The sequence below is a fragment of the Pristis pectinata genome, chromosome 3 (assembly GCF_009764475.1).
Source record: "Pristis pectinata isolate sPriPec2 chromosome 3, sPriPec2.1.pri, whole genome shotgun sequence".
Classification (NCBI taxonomy): Eukaryota; Metazoa; Chordata; class Chondrichthyes; order Rhinopristiformes; family Pristidae; genus Pristis; species Pristis pectinata.
In genome coordinates, this window is record NC_067407.1 from 89,560,030 (window position 1) to 89,581,771 (window position 21,742).

General features: G+C 38.5%; 1 protein-coding gene across 1 annotated transcript in view; it reads left to right on the plus strand.

Annotated features, from left to right (window-relative positions):
• LOC127567988 (ADP-ribose glycohydrolase MACROD2-like) overlaps positions 1–21,742 on the plus strand; it is an 874,651-nt gene that overhangs the window by 26,762 nt on the left and 826,147 nt on the right. The window contains exons 2-5 of the mRNA XM_052011231.1: positions 2,687–2,749; positions 3,921–4,010; positions 9,540–9,608; positions 19,325–19,435. Of these exons, the coding sequence (XP_051867191.1) occupies positions 2,687–2,749; positions 3,921–4,010; positions 9,540–9,608; positions 19,325–19,435 (333 nt within the window). The remainder of the gene's footprint in view (positions 1–2,686; positions 2,750–3,920; positions 4,011–9,539; positions 9,609–19,324; positions 19,436–21,742) is intronic.

Here is a 21,742-nt window from a genome sequence, read left to right on the forward strand (position 1 = left end):
ACAATGGCTGTAATGCTGAATATAGATTAAGTCGATGATCTAATTGATGTCTTTAGACAATTAAAGGAGTTGGTTAAAGATGTTAACCAGCAGATGGAGGTTTAAGGCAATGGATTATAAAGTAGAGGCAAAGTGAGTTTTAAATATCATGAATTGGCGTAATCTGCACTGCATCACCTGATTGAAAGGTGAAAGCTAATGTTCTAATTTTCTGAAGAAAATGAAATAAGCTGCAATGCTATATATAATGCAATGATGTTATAAGGATAATAATTAGATTGCCCTTTCCAACAAAGGCACGACGGGCTGAATGGCGTCCTCCTGTGCTCCAACCTTCTGTGATTCAGATACCATTGTGCACATGCATTCTGATATTTATCAAGGTCAAGAAGATCATTGTTTCATTAACAGCAATGTTGATCTGAAAGTTTGAAGCAAGTGGATATTTGATGTGCTTCAACAGAAAGTAAAGTGCATTTGAGGAAATTACTTGAACTGCTGTACAGATTTTCACCGTTGATGTCCAATAAATAAAAGAACAGGAGTGAACTGCATTCAAATTGCATCCAGACAATAGCGACAGAAGAAAATCAGGACTCATACATTTTGTAACCCAATAGTTCATCAAGGAAAGGGCTTAATGAGTGTGGAAACAGAGGTTTCCTAAACTAGATTCCTTTGTCTGAGCTGTTTTTGTTAATAAATGTAAAAATCAAAGAGTTTCTGGTGGAGAGCATGGACGAAAGTATTTTCAAGCAATGCAGAATTTGACAAATATTTGAAATACACTTTGTTGTAATGGTAGTGTAAAAGGTCAAAAGGAAATTGATAAGTACTTTTTCATGATCTTCACCTTTATATCAACATGATGTGAAATGTAAACAACTTCACTAGTTTACTATACCGTTATCAGTTGTGTCTCAATTGATAGTACCCTTCTGAGTCAGAAGATTATAGGTTCATCTGTAAAGATAAATGCATAAATCTATGATTATTGATCTAAAATGGTGTTAGGTATTCCCTTTCTATCTAATGTGTTGTGATTCAAATGATTCATTAAAGTAAGGGCCCCTCTGCACTTAGAGGTGAATATAAAATAATTCTGTCATTTTTGTTTAAAGAGAAGCAGCTAGTAGTCATGGCCAATATTTATCGATTTAATGTACATCATTGAAAAAGAAAATATTAGACTATTATCAAATTGATATTTGTAAGATCTTGTGCACAAATGTGGTGACATGTTTCCTGTTAGTGATTGCTTTCCAACAGTAAAGTGCTTTGGGGTGAACTGAGGGGTATTTGAATCTTTATAATATGGAAAAGGACTTGCCCATACATTTCACATGATATTTATGTTATGAGAAGCCAGCATGAAGGGGGAAGAACCAGTGTAGAATATCACAGTTTGAAAAGATTTGTCAACAAGGTGAATGGTATTAATATTTATCTTTAAAGAATCCTGCGAAAAGTGGAGATGAAGTCAAGTGGTTTATACTTCTGCGGCTGTGTGAGAATAGGGATTGATGTAGTAGGTTTGATATCACTCTGGAAAATTGGATTGTTCCAGTTTAAGTCCCATACAAATGTGATGGGCCGGGTGGAATATTTCTGTGAATTATGATGAGAATAGATTTTTGATAATAATTTTCAAAAGGGTATTATATATTGATGAAGAAAATTGCAGAGCCCTGGGGAAAGAATGAGCAATTAGGAATAACTGCATAACTGTTTGAAAAATTTGATACAGACTTGATGATTAACCTCTTGCTACTTTGTACTATGTATGGTTATATTTTAAACTTAGCATAATTTACTGGAAAATGAGAAAATGTGAAAAGGCTGCTGTAAAAAAAAAAGGTACCAAAAATATACAGCAGGTCAGACAGCATCTGTGGAGAGAGAAATAAGATTTAATGCTTCAGGTGGATCACTTTCCATGAGAACAATGAATTCAGTTTTGATGAAAGGCATTGACTTGAAACATTGAAGGTGCACATCCTACTTTCTAGAATTTTCCTATTACGCAGTACCTGCCAGTGCTCTTTCCGACTTTGTAGAAGTTCACTTTTGTAACCATAAACTTGGCTTCCTTACCTGGTTTCTCTTTCTTTAGTTACATAGCTACTATGCCTCTATGAAGCAGCTTGGAATGTTACATTATATTAAAGACAAGGTAATTATTGCTGTCGGGTATCAAGAGATGCATGTAATATCATTGGTTTTCTTCACAGTCAGTACTTAATTTACTTCTGTTGGTTCTTTCACAGAGGGGATTTGTTTGAGGTTGGCGTCACTGGGCAGTATAGAGGCAGAGGGAAGATCACGTGACAAATTGAAACAAAGGCCTTAAGAGGATAATTTGTGATTTGTAGGCAGCTGTTTATCCCATCCTTTCCAGCCTCCAGCCCCATCCTCAACCGCAGAACTGTGATTATTCAATTAGCATTCTGTGCCAGCTGTATGTCGTTATCTTCACCCAGATCATTCTACCAAGTTGCAGGTTATGCTGGCTAATTACTTAAAACACAAGTTTTAGGAAAAGTAATATACTTAGCAATTTTTCCTATTTGAACATGTGGTATGAATGAATTAACACCCCCAGGTTGAACTTCCATTCACGACTCTATTAATATTTAGTGTATTTAATTTTTATAAATTACAGTTTTTGTTTTCCCACCCATTACAGATTCTTATGATGACGGAGTTGTACAGTTGAAGGATATTTCTGTTTGGAGTGAAGATGTGAAAAGTAAGTGACTTTAACTGAATTACTGTCATTTTTGTCTTTGGGATTTAATATTTACTAGCTCTTCAGGATAATGAATCCATCAAAAGCCGAGTGCAGAAATAACTATGATAGAGCAAAAATACTGTATAGTCAGGAAATTGTCATATTTCATTTATTGTAAATCAGCTCCCATATTGGGAGTTCAGCTTGCTTAAGCTGTTGGATCAGAGTATCCCTTTGCCCACATTACATGATTTCTTCATTACACATGCAACAACCAAATTACTCCCTTACATTTTAATTTATTTTCTTAAAAACATTTATGTTTTTTATGAAAATGGTTAAATTAAGTGATCTAAACAGTTGCAACTTAGTTACAGGTGCAGGAGCCAACGTTGGCAATGGAATTTGTACAAGGAAGCCCAAAATGCAAAATGAGTCCTTTAATATACATCATTTAGGAGCAACGGCATTTTCATTTGCTTGCTAATGACATACAATATTGAATGCTGCTGAGTGAAATTTCAACTCCTCATTCTCATCAGTCTGGGCAGAATTCCAAAACACAGCTCAGATAAGGCAAACAGAGCATGTTCATGACAACTATGACAGCCAGTGATTGAGCGTGTATGACAGCCAAATGGAAGCTTGGTTCTACTGGAATTTATAAAATTCTGAATCTAACAACACTCTGAATATTTCATGGAGAAGACTTTTATCTGGTGTAAATGGTCACACCATGTCAAAGATTAGACTGCATCAGATAAATAATCTTTCCTGGTCATTTTGATTAAATTATCATAACACTTTTTTTTTGATAATAAGAAATGGGAGCAGGAACAGGCTATTTGGCCCTTCGAACCTGCTTCACTATTCATTAAGATAATGGCTGAGCTTCCACCTAGGTGCCACTTTCCAGCATTATCCCCATCACCCTTGATTCCCTTAATGGTCAGAAATGTATTCATCTATTCTTTTGAAGGAACACAACAACTAGCTTCTGTGGTGGAGAATTCCAAAGCTTCACCACTTCTCCTCATCTTCGTGCTAAATGACCTACACCTTATTCTGACGTTGTTGCCTCTGGTCCTGGACTCTTCAGCCAGGAGAAATATCTTCCCTATATCGCCTGTTAAGTCTTTTCAGAATTTTGTATGGTTTCAATACATCTCATCTCATTCTTTACTCCTAGAGAATGCAGTCCTTAATCTACTTGACTTCTGTACAGCAAACCTGCCACCTCAGGAACTGTTTGGTAAATCTTCATTGCACTCCCTCTATGGCAAGTATATCTTTCCTTGGATGAGAAGGGGCACAGTATTTCATGTTTAATTTCACCAAAGCCTATACAATTTGCAATAAGACCTTCCTACTCCTGTTTTCAAATTCTTGTCATGAACACTAACATGCTATTTGCCTTCTGAATTGCTTGTAACATTTGTTTGTTGCCCTTCACTGACTTGTACAAGTATGTCAAGGACCTTAGAAAATCAACACATCCGATCTCTCACCATTTACCAAATACTCAATTTTTCAGTTGTGGCACCAAAGCAGATAACTTGATATTTTCCACATTATATTACATCTGCCATGTTCTTACCCACTCATTTGGCTTGTCCATTGCCCCTTGAAGCCTCTTTACATCCTCTTCCACACTCAATTCCATCCAGTTCTGTACCATCAGCAAATGTAGAAAGATGACGTTTGGTCCGATGGTTGATATAGATTGTGGGAAAACTGGAACAAGCACTGACCCCTGTGTTAACCCACTGGCCACAGCTTGCCAACCTGAGAAAGATGTGTTTATTCCATCTCTTTGTTTCCAGTCTGGTAACCAATTCTATATCCATGTTAGTATATTAACCCAGTTCCATGTTCTGCAGGGTTTTTGATCAACCTCTGTGGGACCTTATTGTATGCTTTCCAAATATCTAAATCTACCATGTTCACTACTTTCCCCTTATCTGTTCTACTAGTCTCATCCTCGAAGAAGTCCATCCAAGTAGTCTAACATGATTTTATTTTTATAAATCCATGTTGGCTTTGCCCAATCATATTTTTGTAAAGTTGTTCTGTTATTATGGCCTTCACTATAGATTCCAGCATTTTCCTTGCCACCAATGTCAGGCTAACAAGTTTTTAGTTCTCTGTTTTCTCTCTCCCTCTTTTATTACATAGTGGAGTCACATTTACTACCCTTCAATCCACAGGAACAATTCCAGAATATATGGAACTTTGGAAGCTGATGACCAGAATATCCATTAGCTCAAAAACCAACTCTTTCAGAACTCTGGGATTTAAATCATTGGGATTTATCAGCTTTCAAGCTCATTAACTTCTCTCGTACTTTTTTTTTGATAACTACTTTGTTCTTTCAGATCCTCATATACAAAGAATGACCTAGCCAAATCCACCAAGAAATACTTTCTTTTCCCATGCAGTGAATATATTCATTAGCCAAACCATAAGTTCATTCTACTGTAAGCTGATGGTTGGAATAAACTTGGAAACTTTTCCAGCTTTTGTAAAAGCTGGCTCCAAAAGCTGTTATGCTTTAGCTAGAAATATTAAGCCAGTACTTGCCATCTGTGTTCTCTCCTGGCTGACAAAGAAAGATCCCATTTATCTTGTGAAGGTCTCCTGAGATATCTTGGTGTTGGTATTGGTTTATTATTGTCACTTGTACCAAGGTACAGTGAAAAACTTGTCTTGCATACTGACCGTACAGGTCAATTCATTACACAGTGCAGTTAAATTGAGTCAGTACAGAGTGCATTGATGTAGTACAGGTAAAAACAATAACAGTACAGAGTAAAGTGTCACAGCTACAGAGGAAGTGCAGTGCAATAAGGTGCAAGGTCACAACAAGGTAGATCGTGAAATCATAGTCCATCTCATTGTATAAGGGAACCGTTCAACAGTCTTATCACAGTGGGGTAGAAACTGTCCTTAAGTCTGGTGGTACGTGCCCTCCGGCTCCTGAAAGGTCCTGCTTCAACCTTAGCAACAAGTTCTAATGCCATGATGTGGGAACAGGATTGAGCTGTGCCCATGAAAATTTTGAAGAAAAACATTGACAGTTGTCTCCCACAGGTGTATACCCAGAGGTAAAATACTACAGACAATGAAATCAGAACTAAGACCAGACAACGCAGGATATAGTCAGCATATCAGGCAACATCTGTGGACAGAAAAGCACAGTTAACATTTCAGGTCAATAAGCATTCTTTAAAACTCAGATATCAGTCTCTGATGAAAGGTCATTGACCTAAAATGTTCAACAGAATGTACTTGTTTTTTTAACTTTTTGCCTTGGGAAGACCAGGGCCCCGTTAGTGCATATACTCCCCCTTTAGGAACACATTCACTCACATTGTGGATCATCTTAAGGAGAGTGATGTTTAGTGAGGACTTTTCATAAGGATGCTCTTTGAATTTTGCCTGGGTATCTGATAAGTTTCGAAAATTGCTGAAGCTGTGTGAAATGCAGGTTGAAAAGCCAACCCCCCACATTGTCATGGTCTGCACACCAGGGTCAGACCTGTACCATCTGAAGCCAGTGGTCTTCAGTCAGCTCAAGACTGAGGCTACTGATGAGACATTTGTCTGCGATGGAGCAATTACATCTGGGGATACACGTGATAAAAATGATTGTAGATTTCAATGATGGAGATATTTTTGATTTACAAACATACTTAGAAATTCGGAGCAGGAGTAGGCCACTTGGTTACCCCTATACTGTCATGACTGATTTTGGTTGTAACCTCCACAGCTAATTCCTGCCTGCCTCTGGTAACCTTCAATTTCCTTGCCGTAAAAAAATATTCGAAGACTCTGCTTTCACCGCCCTTTAAGGAAAAGAGATTGGAAAAACTCTTGTCTGTCCTATATGGGCATATCTTTATTTTTAAGCAGAGGCCCCGAGTTCTGGATCACCCCACAAGAGGCAACATCATCTTCATGTTTGCCCTGTCAAGACCTTGTAGGGTCTTTCAAGCTCTCCCACCCCAGGTCTTCCAAACTTCAGCAGTTACAAGCCTAGGCTGTCCAGGTATTTAAAATATCAATACTGCACACAGTACTTAAGATGTGATCTCACCAGTGACCTATATTGAAGCATAAGCCACCTATTTTTGTATTCAGTTCCCCTATGTTAATGATAACCATCTGTGCTGTATCTGCATAGTTGCCTCTTGCAAATCATGCACTCTGACACCCAGATCCCTCTATGTCTTGAGTTTGATTATCTCTCAATATTTAGATCGTATGCTTTTGTATTTTTCCTGCCAGATCTTTGTCCACTTAACTTTATTTATATGCCTTTGCAACCTCTTTTTGTCCTCTTCACAACATACTTTTCCTGTTTTTATATCATCATTGTATTTAGCAACCATACCTTTAGTGCATTCATACAAGTCATGTATAAATAGTAAAAAGTCAAGGCCCCAGCAACGATTCCTGTGGCACCCTGCCTGTTGCTTCTTGCCAACAAAAACCTATATATGTCTACACCTTGTTTCCTGTTAACCACCCTATCTTCTATCCATGCCAATATGTTACCTCTGACATGATGAACGTTTTTTCCCAATGACATTTGATGTGGCAGAATACCAGTTGCCTTCTGAATATCTAAATATAGCGCATCATCCCCGAGTTCCTCTTTGTCCACAGTATACGTTACATCTTCCAACTAATAAATTAGTTACACATGATTTCCTTTCCACAAAATCATTTTTTGATCACTTTGAATTCTTCTTACTGTCCTGCTGTAATGCCTTTAATAATGGCTTCAAACATTTTTCCTATGATAGCTAAATGTAGTTTCCCACTCCCTTTTTGAATAAAGTAGTTAGATTTGCTAGCTTCTAATGTGTTGGAATTTTCTCTGAACCTAAGAGAGTTGAGGAAAATTAAAAACAAGACAATCACTGTCTCACTAGCCAACTTGCATAAGAGCCTAGGATGAAGTTCTTCAGGACTCAACTCCAACAATTTGCTCAGTATTTCTTCCCTGTAATTTTTCTGAGTGTCTCTTTCCCTTCCAGTTGCAGAGTTATAGCTATATCCAACGTATTTCAATGTATTCCTGAATAGTTGGATAAAAGTGCATTTTTATAGGCTTTTGATATTATCGATCTGTGGTTTCAGGGTATTCTATTTATTTATAATTAAATACTGGAATTGCTACAGCATTAGTAAAATACTATAGGAAAACTCAAGCGCCATCTAGTGCTCTGTCTGTTTTCATCAACTGATCTCCATAATTTTATGAATAGCCACAGACCAGCAGGAAGAAAACAAGCTTTGTCTTATTTTGGGTGGTGGTGCTTTATTCCCAAGTTCCTTTATATAACATGTTCAAGTGTTTATCAGGATTGATTAGTAAATGAAATTTGACACCAAACCACAAAGGGCGCATTACAATAGGTGGTACAGGCTTGAAGGATGAAAGTCAGAGTCAAGTATTCACAAGTAGAGTAAGCTACAAGCAGGTAAAAGGAGCGAACAAGGAAATTTGTGTTAGAATCAAGACCCCAACAGGATAACTCCATGTGTTTTTCTGATGTGTGCTCAAAATCTCTACCTGGTGACGCCACAAATTAAGTGATCAAAATTCTTTCGAATTTAGTTGTCCCACTGTATATAGCTTATCATGCTTGGTATTATGGTTATCAAAAGTCCCCTCCAATCCTGCAAATCCTGACTTTTATCTCCGTACCCATCCACAGTTTTCTGTTATACCTTTTGGTAAGTCTATATTCTGCAGCTGAGGTCATAAGCTCTGGAGCCTCACCCTCTCCCCTCTACTTCTGATACCTCCTTGAAACTAGTGGTAATAATCTGTGTAGTTATCTTAAAGCTTAGTTCTGAGCAACTTAGTTTTTCCATTGCTGAAAAAGTCAGATGTTGCATAAATAAGGCAAGTTAATTTTTATGAGAATCGCGTTGAATTCCAGAAGTGCTAGTGAAAGTGATATACACTTCATGATTCCTGATGCAAAAAGTATTACACTTGTGCAAAGAGGGAAAATGTGTAAAGCTCCAAGTACTTGAAGTGATATTCTCTTATAGTTGCAGAACATGTCTGCAGTGAGTAGCTGATGAGCCATTTAAAATTCTCCTACTGCACACATCCCTCTGAATTTTAGCACCTATTTCTCTTCCCCTTATTCTACACCCTTCCAGGGAATGATGAGAAATATCATGCATGAAAGCCTGGCATATGAAAACAAAAATTGAATGGCCATAATTATGTTGTAGGCACTAAAAAATATTCACATTGGAAACGCAGAGTATATTTACATTAATACCCTCCAAAATAGAGTCTTGCAGGAACCATCAAAAAGCTACAAATTATTGAAGTACTGATAGAGAAACGTTTTAGAAATCCTTCTCTGTAGTTCTATCGTAAATTCAGATATATATGCCTGTGTGTGTGGATGATATAAAGCTGTGACTTATTCAACAGATTTTGGGTATTGTAGCCGGCAAAATTCTTTTTCTCTGTAAATGCTTCATGGTTTTCAAACAATTTCTTAACTTGAGAAGCAAGCTTTTTGAATCTGTAGCACACGTGGACATGCACGCAGATATTTTGAATGCATTTACATGTGACTTTCCAGATGCAATTTTAAAATTAAAGTTGTTGGAACTTCCACTTTCATGTTGCACCACAGTACTATTTTTAAGTCAGCTGCTGGAATTGTTTGTGCCTTTTATCAGTTTAAAGCTCTTAATTCAAACAATTTGAGTATAAACTGTAAACAGTTGCCGTATTTTGAAATGTTTTTTCATTCATCTTTTGCAACAGAGATATATCTGAAAGAAAAGCTGGAGGGTAAAGAACATGATGAATATTCTCCAGTGAAGGAAGACACTGGTAAGTCCAAGACTGAGTCGCTTATTACTTCCCAATGTTACTTCCAAGGTAATTGTTAATTCAGCATTTCCTCTTCTCTGCTGCTATTGTAAATTTATATTTTTAAGTCTTATAGTTGATAGCGTTGGCAATATAATTTGCATTCCTATGAAATGTGACAAACTTCTGAATGTTAAACTGCACTTGGAGTATTATGAACAGTTCAGGTCGCCACACCACAGGAAGGATGTGGTAGCAATAGAGAGAGTGAAGAAGGGATTCACCAAGCTGTTGCCTGGAATGCAGGGCTGTAGTGGTAAGGAGAGATTATTTCGGCTGGATTTATTCTCACTAGAAAATATAAGGCTGAGGGTTGACCCTTAGGGTGGTTTATAAAATTATGAGGGGCATAGATAGGGTAGATGATCAGAATCATTTTCCCAGGGCACGGTAGCCTAGAACTAGAGGGTGCAATTTTAATATGAGAGGGGAGAAATTTAATGTAAATCTGAGGGGTATGTTTTTCTCATAGAGGGTGGTAAGTATCTGGAATGAGGTACCAGAGGAGGAGGTGGAGGCAGATACAATTACAACGTTTAAAAGGTGTTTGGACAGGTACCTGAATAAGAAAGGTGTAGAGGGGTACAGGTCTAATGTGGGTAAATGAGATTAGTGTAGTTCGGTATAACGATTGGCATGAACAAGGTGGGCCAAAATGCCTGTTTCTGTGCTGTATGTTTCTATGATGCAGCCAAATTGCTGAAAGGGAAAGAAAATGATTAAAAAGCAAGCAGCTCTCTATTTTTTCACCCAAATAGAATCGAAGTATTTTGCTCATTATTGACTAAAACCAGAAGACCGACTGCTTTTGCATCCCTCTGCTATTCTGTTTAAGTTTGTGGAGGAGAATGGGGAAATGCAGACTTCAAGTGGTCCTTCATTCCAGCTTCTATGAATATCGAACCTTGCACAAAAATCTTATGTCATTTTTGTATCTGCAGTGGTTAAATGTGTTGATGCCAGTGATCTTCCTTGCACAGGATTACAAAGTATTTGCATTATATACATGACACGTTTGGCTCAAGAGATTCACTCTGGTGTTCATGCTCTGCAGGAGTCTCCTTATATCCTCCTTTATCTAATCCCATCAACATGTTTGATGCTGCCATTTCCCCTTGTGCTTATGTAACTTTCCCTGAAATACATCTCTACTATTTCCCTTATTAATTTTTCTCCTCTAACCATTCTCTCAGTAAAGATGTTTCTCTAGAATTCCCTATTGGATTTCTGAGTGACTTTCTCCCCTACCTATACCTCTCACCTGTAAGTGGAAGCATTTTCTCAGCAAAGCCTTTCATAATTGTAGAGTCCTTAATCAGGTCATCAATTCTTTTCTTTACATGTCAATAAATAGATGAGTGTCATCCCTAAGCACCCCCTCCTTATCTCTGTAAGCTTCTCTGAATTTGGTCTTTTGTACAGTTCAGATTTTAATTGTTCCATCCTAGACCTTCAGCTTTCTAGGCTACTTCTTCTGTAATTCCCCCCCCTAGGTATCTTTAATCTCTCCTTCCGCCTTCAGGACATCTCTTTGAAGTATTTTGCCACCTGAACTGATATCATATGTGGTTTGATTATTTTATGAACTCACTGTGTGTGAAATATCTTGGAATGTTTTACGAAATTAAAGGCTCTACATAAATGCAAGTAATATTTTCCATGGAGCCACTGAATAGCCACAAAAAAGCTGAATGCTTTTCCATAGATCAACCCAAGCTACTATTACAGCCATATTCATCCCACTCTGTCTAGTTGATTACCAGTGGGAAACCAAACTTCTTGATCAAACATTTTCATTCATCCATCACAAATATTAAACCATGAAGTCACAAACATCATGATTAGATTCAATCACTAAAAGAATTAACATGGATCTTCAGGGCTTACTGACCAGACTGAAGTCTGCTTCTCAGAAGACAGTAACACAGTTCCTGCTAATGATTACAAGAAGTTGCTTCACCTATTACTATGGAGTGATGAGTTCCTTGCAATGAACATATGAGGGTTTTGAATTTAAAGGAAGTACACTGATTGGTATGATTCCACATGGAACCTGAGAAGTACCAAGCAGTGTGAGTCCTCCTCCTGGAGATTTATGCAGCATTACCACTTTCTTCCTTGGAGCAGAAAAGAAGCAAATTACGATGGTATTAGGCAAGAACTCAGGAGCATAAACTGAGAACAGATGTTCTCTGGTAAATGCATCACAGAAATATGGAGGTTGTTTAGGGACTACTTACATGGGGTTCTAGATTGGTTTGTCCTGCTGAGACAAGGAAAGAATGGTAGGGTGAAGGAACCGTGGTTAACAAGAGAGGTGGAAGGTTTGGTCGAGAAGAAGAAGGAAGCATATTTAAGGTTTAGGAAGCAGAAATCAGATAGGGCTCTTGAGAGTTATAAGGTAGCCAGGAAGGAGCTTAACAAGGAACTTAGGAGAGCTAGAAGGGAACATGAGAAGGCCTTCACAAGTAGGGTTAAGGAAAGCCCTAAGGCATTCTACATATATGTGAGGAACAAGAGGATGACTAGGGTGAAGGTAGGACTGCTAGGGATAAGGGGGGGGGGGGTGGGGGGGGGAAGATGTCTGGAGGCAAATGAGGTAGGGGAAGACCTAAGTGAATACTTTTCTTCAGTGTTCACCAGGGAAAGGGACTTGTATGAATGTGAGGTTAGTGTAGAACAGGCAATGTGTTGGAGCATGTTGAGGTTAAGAAAGAAGCAGAGTTGGAGCTACTAAAAAACATTAGGATAGATAAGTCCCTGGGGTCGGACAGGATATACCCCAGGTTACTATGGGAAGCGAAGGAAGAGATTGCTAGAGCGTTAACGATGATCTTTGAGTCCTCCCTGGCCACAGGAGTGGTACCAGAGGATTGGAGGATGACAAATGTTATTTCATTATTTAAGAAAGGTTGAAGGGATAATCCTGGGAATTATAGACCAGTGAGTCTTACATCAGTAGTGGGCAAACTATTGGAAAGGATTCTTAGGGACAAGATTTATGAGCATTTGGAGAAGCAGAGTCTTATTAAGGATAGTCAACATGGCTTTGTGAAGGGCAGGTCGTGCCTCTTGAGCCTAATAGAGTTTTTTTTGAGGAAGTGACGAGACAAATTGATAAAAGTAGTACGGTGGTTGTGGTATATATGGATTTTAGCAAGGCATTTAACAAGGTTCCCCATGGTAGGCTTATTCAGAAAGTCATGAGGTATGGGATCCATGAAAAATTGGCTGTGTGGATTCGAAATTGGCTTGCCCACTGAAGGCATAGGATGGTTGTAGAAGGGGAGTATTTGACCTGGAGGTCGGTAACTAGTGATGTTCCGCAGGGATCTGTTCTGGGACCCCTGCTCTTTGTGATTTTTGTAGATGGTTTGGATGAGGAATTGGAAGGATGGGTTGGTAAGTTTGCAGATGACATGAAGGTTGGTGGTGTAGTAGATAGTGAGGAAGGTTGTCGTAGGTTGCAACAGGATTTAGACGGGATGCAGAGCTGGGCAGAGAAGTGGCAGATGAAGTTCAATCCAGAGAAGTGTGAAGTGATACACTTTGGAAGAATGAACTTGAAGGCAGAGTACATGGTTAATGGCAGGATTCTTAGCATTGTGGAGGAACAGAGAGATCTTGGGGTCCAAGTACATAGATCCCTCAAAGTTGCCTCACAAGTGGAGAGGGTGGTTAAGAAGACGTGTGGTGTGCTGGCCTTCATTAGCCGGAGGATTGAATTCAAGAGCCAAGAGGTAACGTTGCAGCCCTATAAGCCTTTGGTTAGACCACACTTGGAATATTGTGTTCAGTTCTGGTCACATTATAGGAAGGGTGGAAGCTTTGGAGAGGGTGCAGAGAAGATTTACCAGGATGCTACCTGGGTTGGAGAGCATGTCTTATCACGAGAGGTTGTGTGAGTTTAGGCTTTTCTCTTTGGAGCAACGGAGGATGAGAGGAGACTTGATAGAAGTGTATAAGATTATGAGAGGCATAGATAGAGTGGACAGCCAGCATGTTTTCCCCAAGGTGGCATTGGCCAATACTAGAGGTCACCTGTTTAAGGTGCGTGGAGGGAAGTTCAGGGGAGATGTCAGAGGTAGGTTTTTTTACACAAAGAGGTGGGTGCCTGTAATGCACTGCTGAGGGTGGTGGCAGGGGCCGATATGATAGGGTCATCTAAGAGACTATTAGATAGGCACTTGGATGAGAGGTGAAGTAAAGAGGGGGATAGATGGAAGGGGGGTAAGGTTTATATAGGTCGGCACAAATATTGTGGGCCGAAGGGCCTGTACTGTGCTGTAGTGTTCTGTGTTTAAGTTGAAGTACAGCAGTTGTTTACCCCTGACAGAATCAAAATCAGGAATGTGATGATCATAGGGGAGTTTGATGGCCAGTGTACACTTTCAAACTGCACTCAGCCAAACTCTAGATACCAAAGCAATACATTACCACCAATTAACAACAATCACTGACTTTTGGACGAGCTGCAAAACATGGCTAGAGTGTTATGCATCAACTAACCAAAGCATAAATAACACCTCTACAGCTAGAAATTAATATTGGGGGTGCATTCCTGTCTTTCTCAAGCTCCATAAGTATAATATACCTCAAATCCATCCATATTTATAAAGTTTTATCTGAAACATCCCACTGTAATGAATTCTTGAATTCCCAGATTGATCAGTTGTGGTTGAAATTATAGACTTCTCTACCAGGTGGTTTAAAATCATTCACTTTGAACTTGACGTGATCCATCTCTCACAATGGGAGCTTTTGAGTTAAAGTTCCAATTTGTATCTCTGCCTCGCTCTTATCTATCAACCACATCACTGTATCTTCCTTTGTCCTTTATGTAAGTTGTGTGTGCTTGATATGGAAGAAAACAAATTACCTTGCACAAAGTGACATGTTGATGATTGGAAGATGGAGTTATAGTCAAAATTAGTGGAAAGGACAGAAAGGTTTATAACAATACGACAAGTTTTCGAGTGACACTGGCATGCAGAGGGGCCATTTCCAAAACCAACATATCCCGGGGTAATCTTTTGTCTTCTCTGCTTGGTGGGAATCTGGTGGAGTAAATAACCCATGGTTTATAGAAATTCTCTAAACTTCAAATAACTGGGACTAAAATCAAGCAGATTTTATCAAGCAGTGAGTCTGCTAGAATATTGTCTAGTGACTAAAGATAAATTATATTTGCTCCATCTTTTGTACGGTAAGACTGTGGTTGTATTATTATTGAGGAAGAAAAATATGTGTGATTAGTTTGTGACATATCCTTTTCCTGTAGTAACCCAATAAATTTATGGTGTTTTGTCACACACGATAACATGAATTAAGAATATCCTAATTAAAATCTGCATTTATAATTGATTGTTTTCTTAAATTATACCACTAGATGGCACACAAGGCAATGCTAATGTTCAAAATATAATGACACTATAGTTTGATGTCACGTTGCAAACAATAACTCAAAATAACATGTTAATTTGCAAAGCCCTGTTTCTGAAATTGTTTATATAAATACCTGACTCATTATCGTTTGTTTAAATTATATGCAAAAAGGGATTGACAAAATTCCAAATGATTTCTTGCCTTAAATGGGGAACATTCTTGGAGAAGCACAAAAAAGATTTTGGGGCTGCCAGAACTTTACTGTCTATAGGAACATTTCCTCAGGAAATAAGAATGGTTTTGCACATATCAATGCTGTCATTGAGTTATGATGTAACTGTGTGACAACAATAAAATAGTTCTTAAGAAAAGCTAATCTAGCTGTTAATGATAAAGGCCTTCCACGATTTCACCATAGGTTTTGTTTTCAACCTTTTTCAGTCCTAGACACTTTTCCCTCCTATTCCAATAGTTTGTGCATGCCCCTAACTTTCATCCCACAGTAGTTGCTACCTTCAGAAATCCCCTCTCTAAGCTGTTCCACTTTGCTTGTTTCCTTCAAGACTCTCCTGAAAAATAACCTCTTTATTTTTTTTCACTTTTTGTTATTGTGCACATTGTCCAAATATTTGATAATGAAGGACTTTGGCATATTTATCAAAGTTGAAGAAATAGTGCAAACACAAATTGTTGATTAAATCAGTCCTTCCTCAAGTTATTGGTCTTAAGATCAGATTTCTTGGCAGTCCATACTCCAATAAAAGTAATTAACAGAAGACGTCAGTATTGATCAGAACCTGAACTGGGGCAGTTAGAATAATACTGTGGCTCTACGTTCTGATCAGAAGTCATATGTGCCTGCGCAACAATTATTGACCTGCATATCATAAATGAATAAAAAAGACGTAAATAGGCTTAATCAGTAAGTTGTCATTCAATGACATCATTTGTAGGTTTTAATATCTATCAAACAGAAGGATTGAGAGGAAATGTTAAGATATTAAGTAATTTGATGTTGTGGTACAAAGTGAACTAAGCACTGAAGATGAGTTGAGTTTAACCCATTGAGAGGCTGTAGCTACGTTTTGGAGGTACATGGGAGGAACAAGAGAAGGAAGTTCAGAAATGCAACAGAAAGCTGGAGCCAAGACATGAGAGAATGAATGCCCTTCCAATGAGATCTAATGTTCTCTTGCATTGTTTGCAGGAATATTTTGTTAGTTGTCTCAGATTTGGAAGTGACATAGAAGTCTCTGATAGATTTGAGTTTTAAGAGGATTGCTGATGAGAAAGTAAGTATTTGGTGTAGGATTGAGAGTGGAGACATTGACATTAAGAGACTTTTGCTGTTGTCTTGCAAGAGGCATAAATGATTACTTAAAAATCTTTCTATTATTCAATGATATTTGCTTCAAGAGGCATGAGATTAATTCATTGATGATTAATGTTATGCTGAGGAATGAAAATTTCACACATTGAGAGTATTGTGAAGGAGTTGAAATACTCCAAGTAAAAGTGGAAGTAAAATTAGATGTTAAATGAAGGTGGCCAGTGATATTGAGAAGGAACAAAGATATGAAAACTAGTCTTTTCCTGTGCCTTCCCACCCCGCCTCTTTGCCCCACCAGATGATCTCAAAAGGCAACATGAATCAAACTTGTATTTGGAGTATTGTGTACAACATTGGTCTCCTTATTTAAGGAAGGATGGAAACATTAAATAGGCTTGGCTTGAGTCCGCTGGAGATTAGAAGAGTAAGAGGTGATCTGATTGATCCCAAGGGGGTCTTGATGAGATGAATATGGAGAGGATGTTTCTTTTTGTGGGAGAATCTAGAATTACAAGTCACTGTTTTAAAAATAAAAGGTAATCCATTTAAAACAGATGAAGCAATTTTTTCCTTTTAAAGCAGGGCAATGTGAGTCTTTGGAATTCTCTTTCTCAAAGGGCAGTGAAAATAGACTCTTTGAATATTTTAAGACGTCTATTTTTGATAAACAAGGTGGTGAAAGGTTACTTAGGGTAGGCAGGAATATGGAGTTGCAGTTGCGATCAGATCAACCATGATGTTGAATAACAGAGCAGTCTTGAGGGGGTTGAATGGCCTACTCCTGCTCCTACTTCGTATTTGTGTATATTTTAGTTCAGTATACGTAACCAGGTTGTCGGGGAAGCTCACTTTAACTAGGTGATCATGGGAATAAAAAGCTGTTAGCAACAGTCCATTAGTAGTAAATCTGCAAGGATTCTATCAGTTTTTGTCATCTAATAATGTACATCATGGTCTGAATATTAAACATTCTTAGTGCTAAGTGATATCCCAGAGTACCAGTTTAAGAATTTAGTAATGGGAGAGATTGAGAGCAGAGTGAGCAAATGATTCTTGTTTTCAAAAACTCTGATTTTTGACCTCTGTGCCTCTGTGATCTCCTCTAACTCTATAATGCTTTGAATTTTGTTTTCTATTATTCATTCGGGGGATGTGGGAATCACTGGTAAGGCCCAGCAATTTACCTTTATAAAATTGCTCCTGAATTCACTGGCTTGTCAGGCCATTCTAGAGGGCATTTACGAACCAACAAAATTGTTTTGGGTCTGGAGTCACATATGGGCCAGACCAGATACAGATGGTGGATTTCCTTCCCTCAAAGTCACAAATGAAAATTAGCAGCTTTTATGACTATCTGTTAATTTCACAGTCAGCATTATTGGTATTAGCTTTTTATCCAAGATGTATTCAATGACTTGAATTTAAATTCCCAGCTGCTGTGGGAGCATATCTGCATTTGAATAGCTCAGGCTTCTGAACGCCAATAAGAAAGGTAACCACTCTGCCTTTGTACCTGAAATAGCTATGCTTCTGCAGTTCTGGGTCTTGCACATCTCTGAATTTAACGAGTCCATTGTTATGGCCTGGCCTTCAGTTGTTGAGGCCCGAGGCTCTGCAAAACCTTTCCAGCTCTCATAGAATCATAGAATTAGAATTGTAGAATCTTAGAAACATCTACTACAGAAGCCAGCCCTTACAGCCCACCTTGTCCATGCTAACTGTGATGTCGATCTGCACCAATCCCTTTTGCATGCATTATACCCATGTCCCTCTACTCCTTTTCCTATTCAAGCATCTGTCCAAAAGTCTTTTAAACGTTGTAATAGTATCTGCCACTGCTACCACCTCTGGCAGCTTGTTCCAAATATTAATACCTTCTGTGTGGAAAAACTTGCCTTTCTCCCATTAAAACTGTGCCTTCCAGTTCTTGATGACTCTGCCCTGGGCAAAATATTTTGACTATCCTATCTATACCCCTCATAATTTCTTAAGTCTCCATAAGGTCACCCATCAGCCTCCTGCGTTCCAGTGAGAATAAACCCAGCCTATACAGTCTCTCCTTATAACTACAGCCCTGCATTCCAGGTGACGTCCTAATGAATCTCGGAATGCATAGTTTTAGAATAAGGAGTCATCGCCCATTTCAGGTGGAAATGAGGAAGAGGTTCTTCTCGCAGAAGATTGTGACTCTTTGGAACTCTCTACCCCAGAGAACTGCATGGATGAAGTCATTGAATGTATTCCAGTGGGAGATTGACAGATGCTTGAACTACAAGGGAGTTAAGGAGTATGAGGGAAGACCATGACAGTGAGTTTCAGGCCAAGATTGGATGAGCAATGATTGTATTGAATGCCAGAACTGGCCTGATGGGCTGCTTGGCCAACTCTTGCTCCTTTTTTTATGTTCTTTAAGTGCTGAGCACCAGAATAACCTGCATGAGGATACTGTCTAAATTCACAAATGAAGATTTGGCACTTAAGCGAAGTACTGGTTGTTTAACATTGGAAATATCCCTAGCATAAATCAGTACCTCAAGGAAGAAAAAGTAACAAATTACTTAGTTCAGCAAAAAGATTTGTGCCATATGGCTATTTGCATATATGTTTCTGTTGGCATTAAGGTGGAAACAAATGCACAAGCTAAATTTGCTGACCTTGTGTTTAATTACCAAGCACAGGAACAGGCCATTCTATCCATCTTCTTTGTGCCACTATTTACAGTCTGCATTAGTTTCCTCTCATTCAATCCACCTCACGTCAGCCTTTCAGGGTTATTTTTCTATTGTCTTATGAACTCTAATTTTGAAGGTATCTGATTTATTTGCCTCAACTGCTGACGTGGGTTTGAGTTTCATTCCAACCAGTAAATGTTAATTGCTTCCACAGATTTTTTCTCCATTTGTGATCTTGTCTTGAAGAGGTGGGAAAAGTGCTGATATATATGCTTGATTTCATGTTGTAGGTGAAGAACATGAAGAGGTCTCTGCTCAAAAAGACTCCAAGTTGAGTGATATCGTTTCACTGTACCGAGGTGATATAACAAAGCTTAAAATTGATGCGGTAGTAAATGCAGGTTGGTATTTTCAGCAAAACGTAGTGGGGCATTGGTGGATAAAATATTTTTATAAATTAGTTAAATCTCACTTCTGTAGCAAACCTCTCGGCTTACTGAAATGAATGTTAACCTTTCAATGCATATCTAAAAATATTGGATTTTTTTGTTCTTGCATAAATTACTGCAAATGCTGAATATCTGAAATAGGACACAACATTCCTGAAATACTCAACAGGTCAGATAGCATTTGCTGAATATTTCCAGCATTTTCTGTTTAATTTCACATTTTCTAGTTCAACAAGGTGGTGCAAAAGAAGTTCACTTTGATTATTATATACTGTTGATTTGCATGTAATCAAGCAATGGTACTGAAATTTAAGGAAGTAATTGCTTTAAAACCTCTGTGATATGAAGGAGTGTATACCTTTAAGAGGCCTGAAAAAAGCTTTCAGATTACAAATGAATTTGATGCAGATTGTTGGGGGTAATTTACCTTTTAAGTCCTGTTTTTCTTAACTGCCTTAAATACAAAAATGGTCCATAATTTGTAGTCAATGCAAACTGTCTGCTAAACACATTTACCTTGTGCAGATCTCCCAGGGCCAAACTTGCTGGAATTTGGTATTGGTCTATTATTGTCACTTGCACCGAGGTACATTGAAGAACTTGTCTTGCATACCGTTCGTACAGATCAATTCATTACACAGTGCATTGAGGTAGTACAGAGTAAAACAATAACAGAATACAAAGAAAGAAAGTGTCACAGCTACAGAGGAAGTGCAGTGCAGGTAGACAATAAGGTGCAAGGTCATAAGGTAGACTGTGAGGTCAAGAGTCCATCTTACCATATGAGGGAACCATTCAATAGTCTTATAACAGCGGGATTGAAGCTGTCCTTGAGCCTGATGGGATGTGCCCTCAGGTATCGGGATGATAGTGGTCTTCAGGTGGGGACCTCAGATTGAAGCAGGGAGAAGTTAAATATGTCTGCAAATACCCCCCGCCAGCTGATCAGCACAATATCTGAGGACGTCACCAGGGACACTATCCAGGCCAGATGCTTTCTGCAGGTTCACTCTCTGGAAGATGGACCTTATGTCCTCAATGGCAACCATGGGTTCAGCTGCATTGGAGACTGTCAGTGTAGGTGGTGACAAACCAATCCCCTTCTGTTCAAAATGAGCATAGAATGCGTTAAGCTCATCAGGAAGGGATGCTGTTGTTGTTGTCAATGCTGCCTGACCCCATTTTGGAGCCCATTATAGCATGTAAGCCCTGCCACAATTGACGGCTGGTCTGGGACTCGATTTTGGACTAGTATTGTCTCTTGGCATATTTGATAGCTTTACGGAGGTTGTATCTCAATTTCTTGTAAAGGTCAGTGTCACCTGATTTGAATGCTGCAGTCCTTGACTTCAGTAAGAAGTGGATCTCCTGGTTCATCCATGGTTTCCGGTTTGGGAACACGCGGATTGTCCTCTTTGGTACACAGTCCTCAACACACTTGCTGATAAAGTCCCTGATGGTGGTGACACACTCATCTGGGCTGGCAGCTAAGTCTTTGAACATGGATCAGTCCACTGACTCAAAGCAGTCACGTAGAAGCTCATCTATTTCCTCAGACATCCTCAGAAATCCTCAATTTAAAGGAGATTCCTCACTGTAGATTGTGGTGAACTGTTGCAATTTTACATTGTTGGACGTTGTCTGGAATGCACTTGTCATGGAAAGTCCCATTGTAAGGTGCCTCTGATTCACCATCTGTGTGAATAACATTTTGTGTTTACATTTCCATTGCAAGTTGACTTAATTCGAGAAGTACTTTGGAGATTTTTCAAAAAAGTTGCTTGAAGGAAGATTTGTTTTAAAAGCTGCTTTTTTGCCATCTTGAGGGGCATACATTCTGACTGATACCATGTCTTCAACTATTTACATCTTGATGTTCTCAAATGTAAAGCAGGTATTGATGATGATGTCTGTATCAATTTGTATGACAACAGATTTCTTAATCAAAAGACTGAAAAAAAACAATACCAAGCATATTTGAATTAGTGTCACAGATCAAAATAGGCAGGTGAAAATTGATGTTCAGATGTGTACATTATTTTCTGATCAAACTACTCCAGAATATGGAGTATTTATCCCTAGTGCATTAGCATGCATAGTTGTTCATTTATTCAAATAAAGAAAGACTTTCCCACTGTTGAAAATGTTGAGAACTAGTTGTCGTAGATATAAAGTGCCTGACAAAAGAAACAATAGATACAGGAAGAAAGTTGATTATTTTTTAATACCACAAGTCATTGTTAGTTGGAGTGTACTACC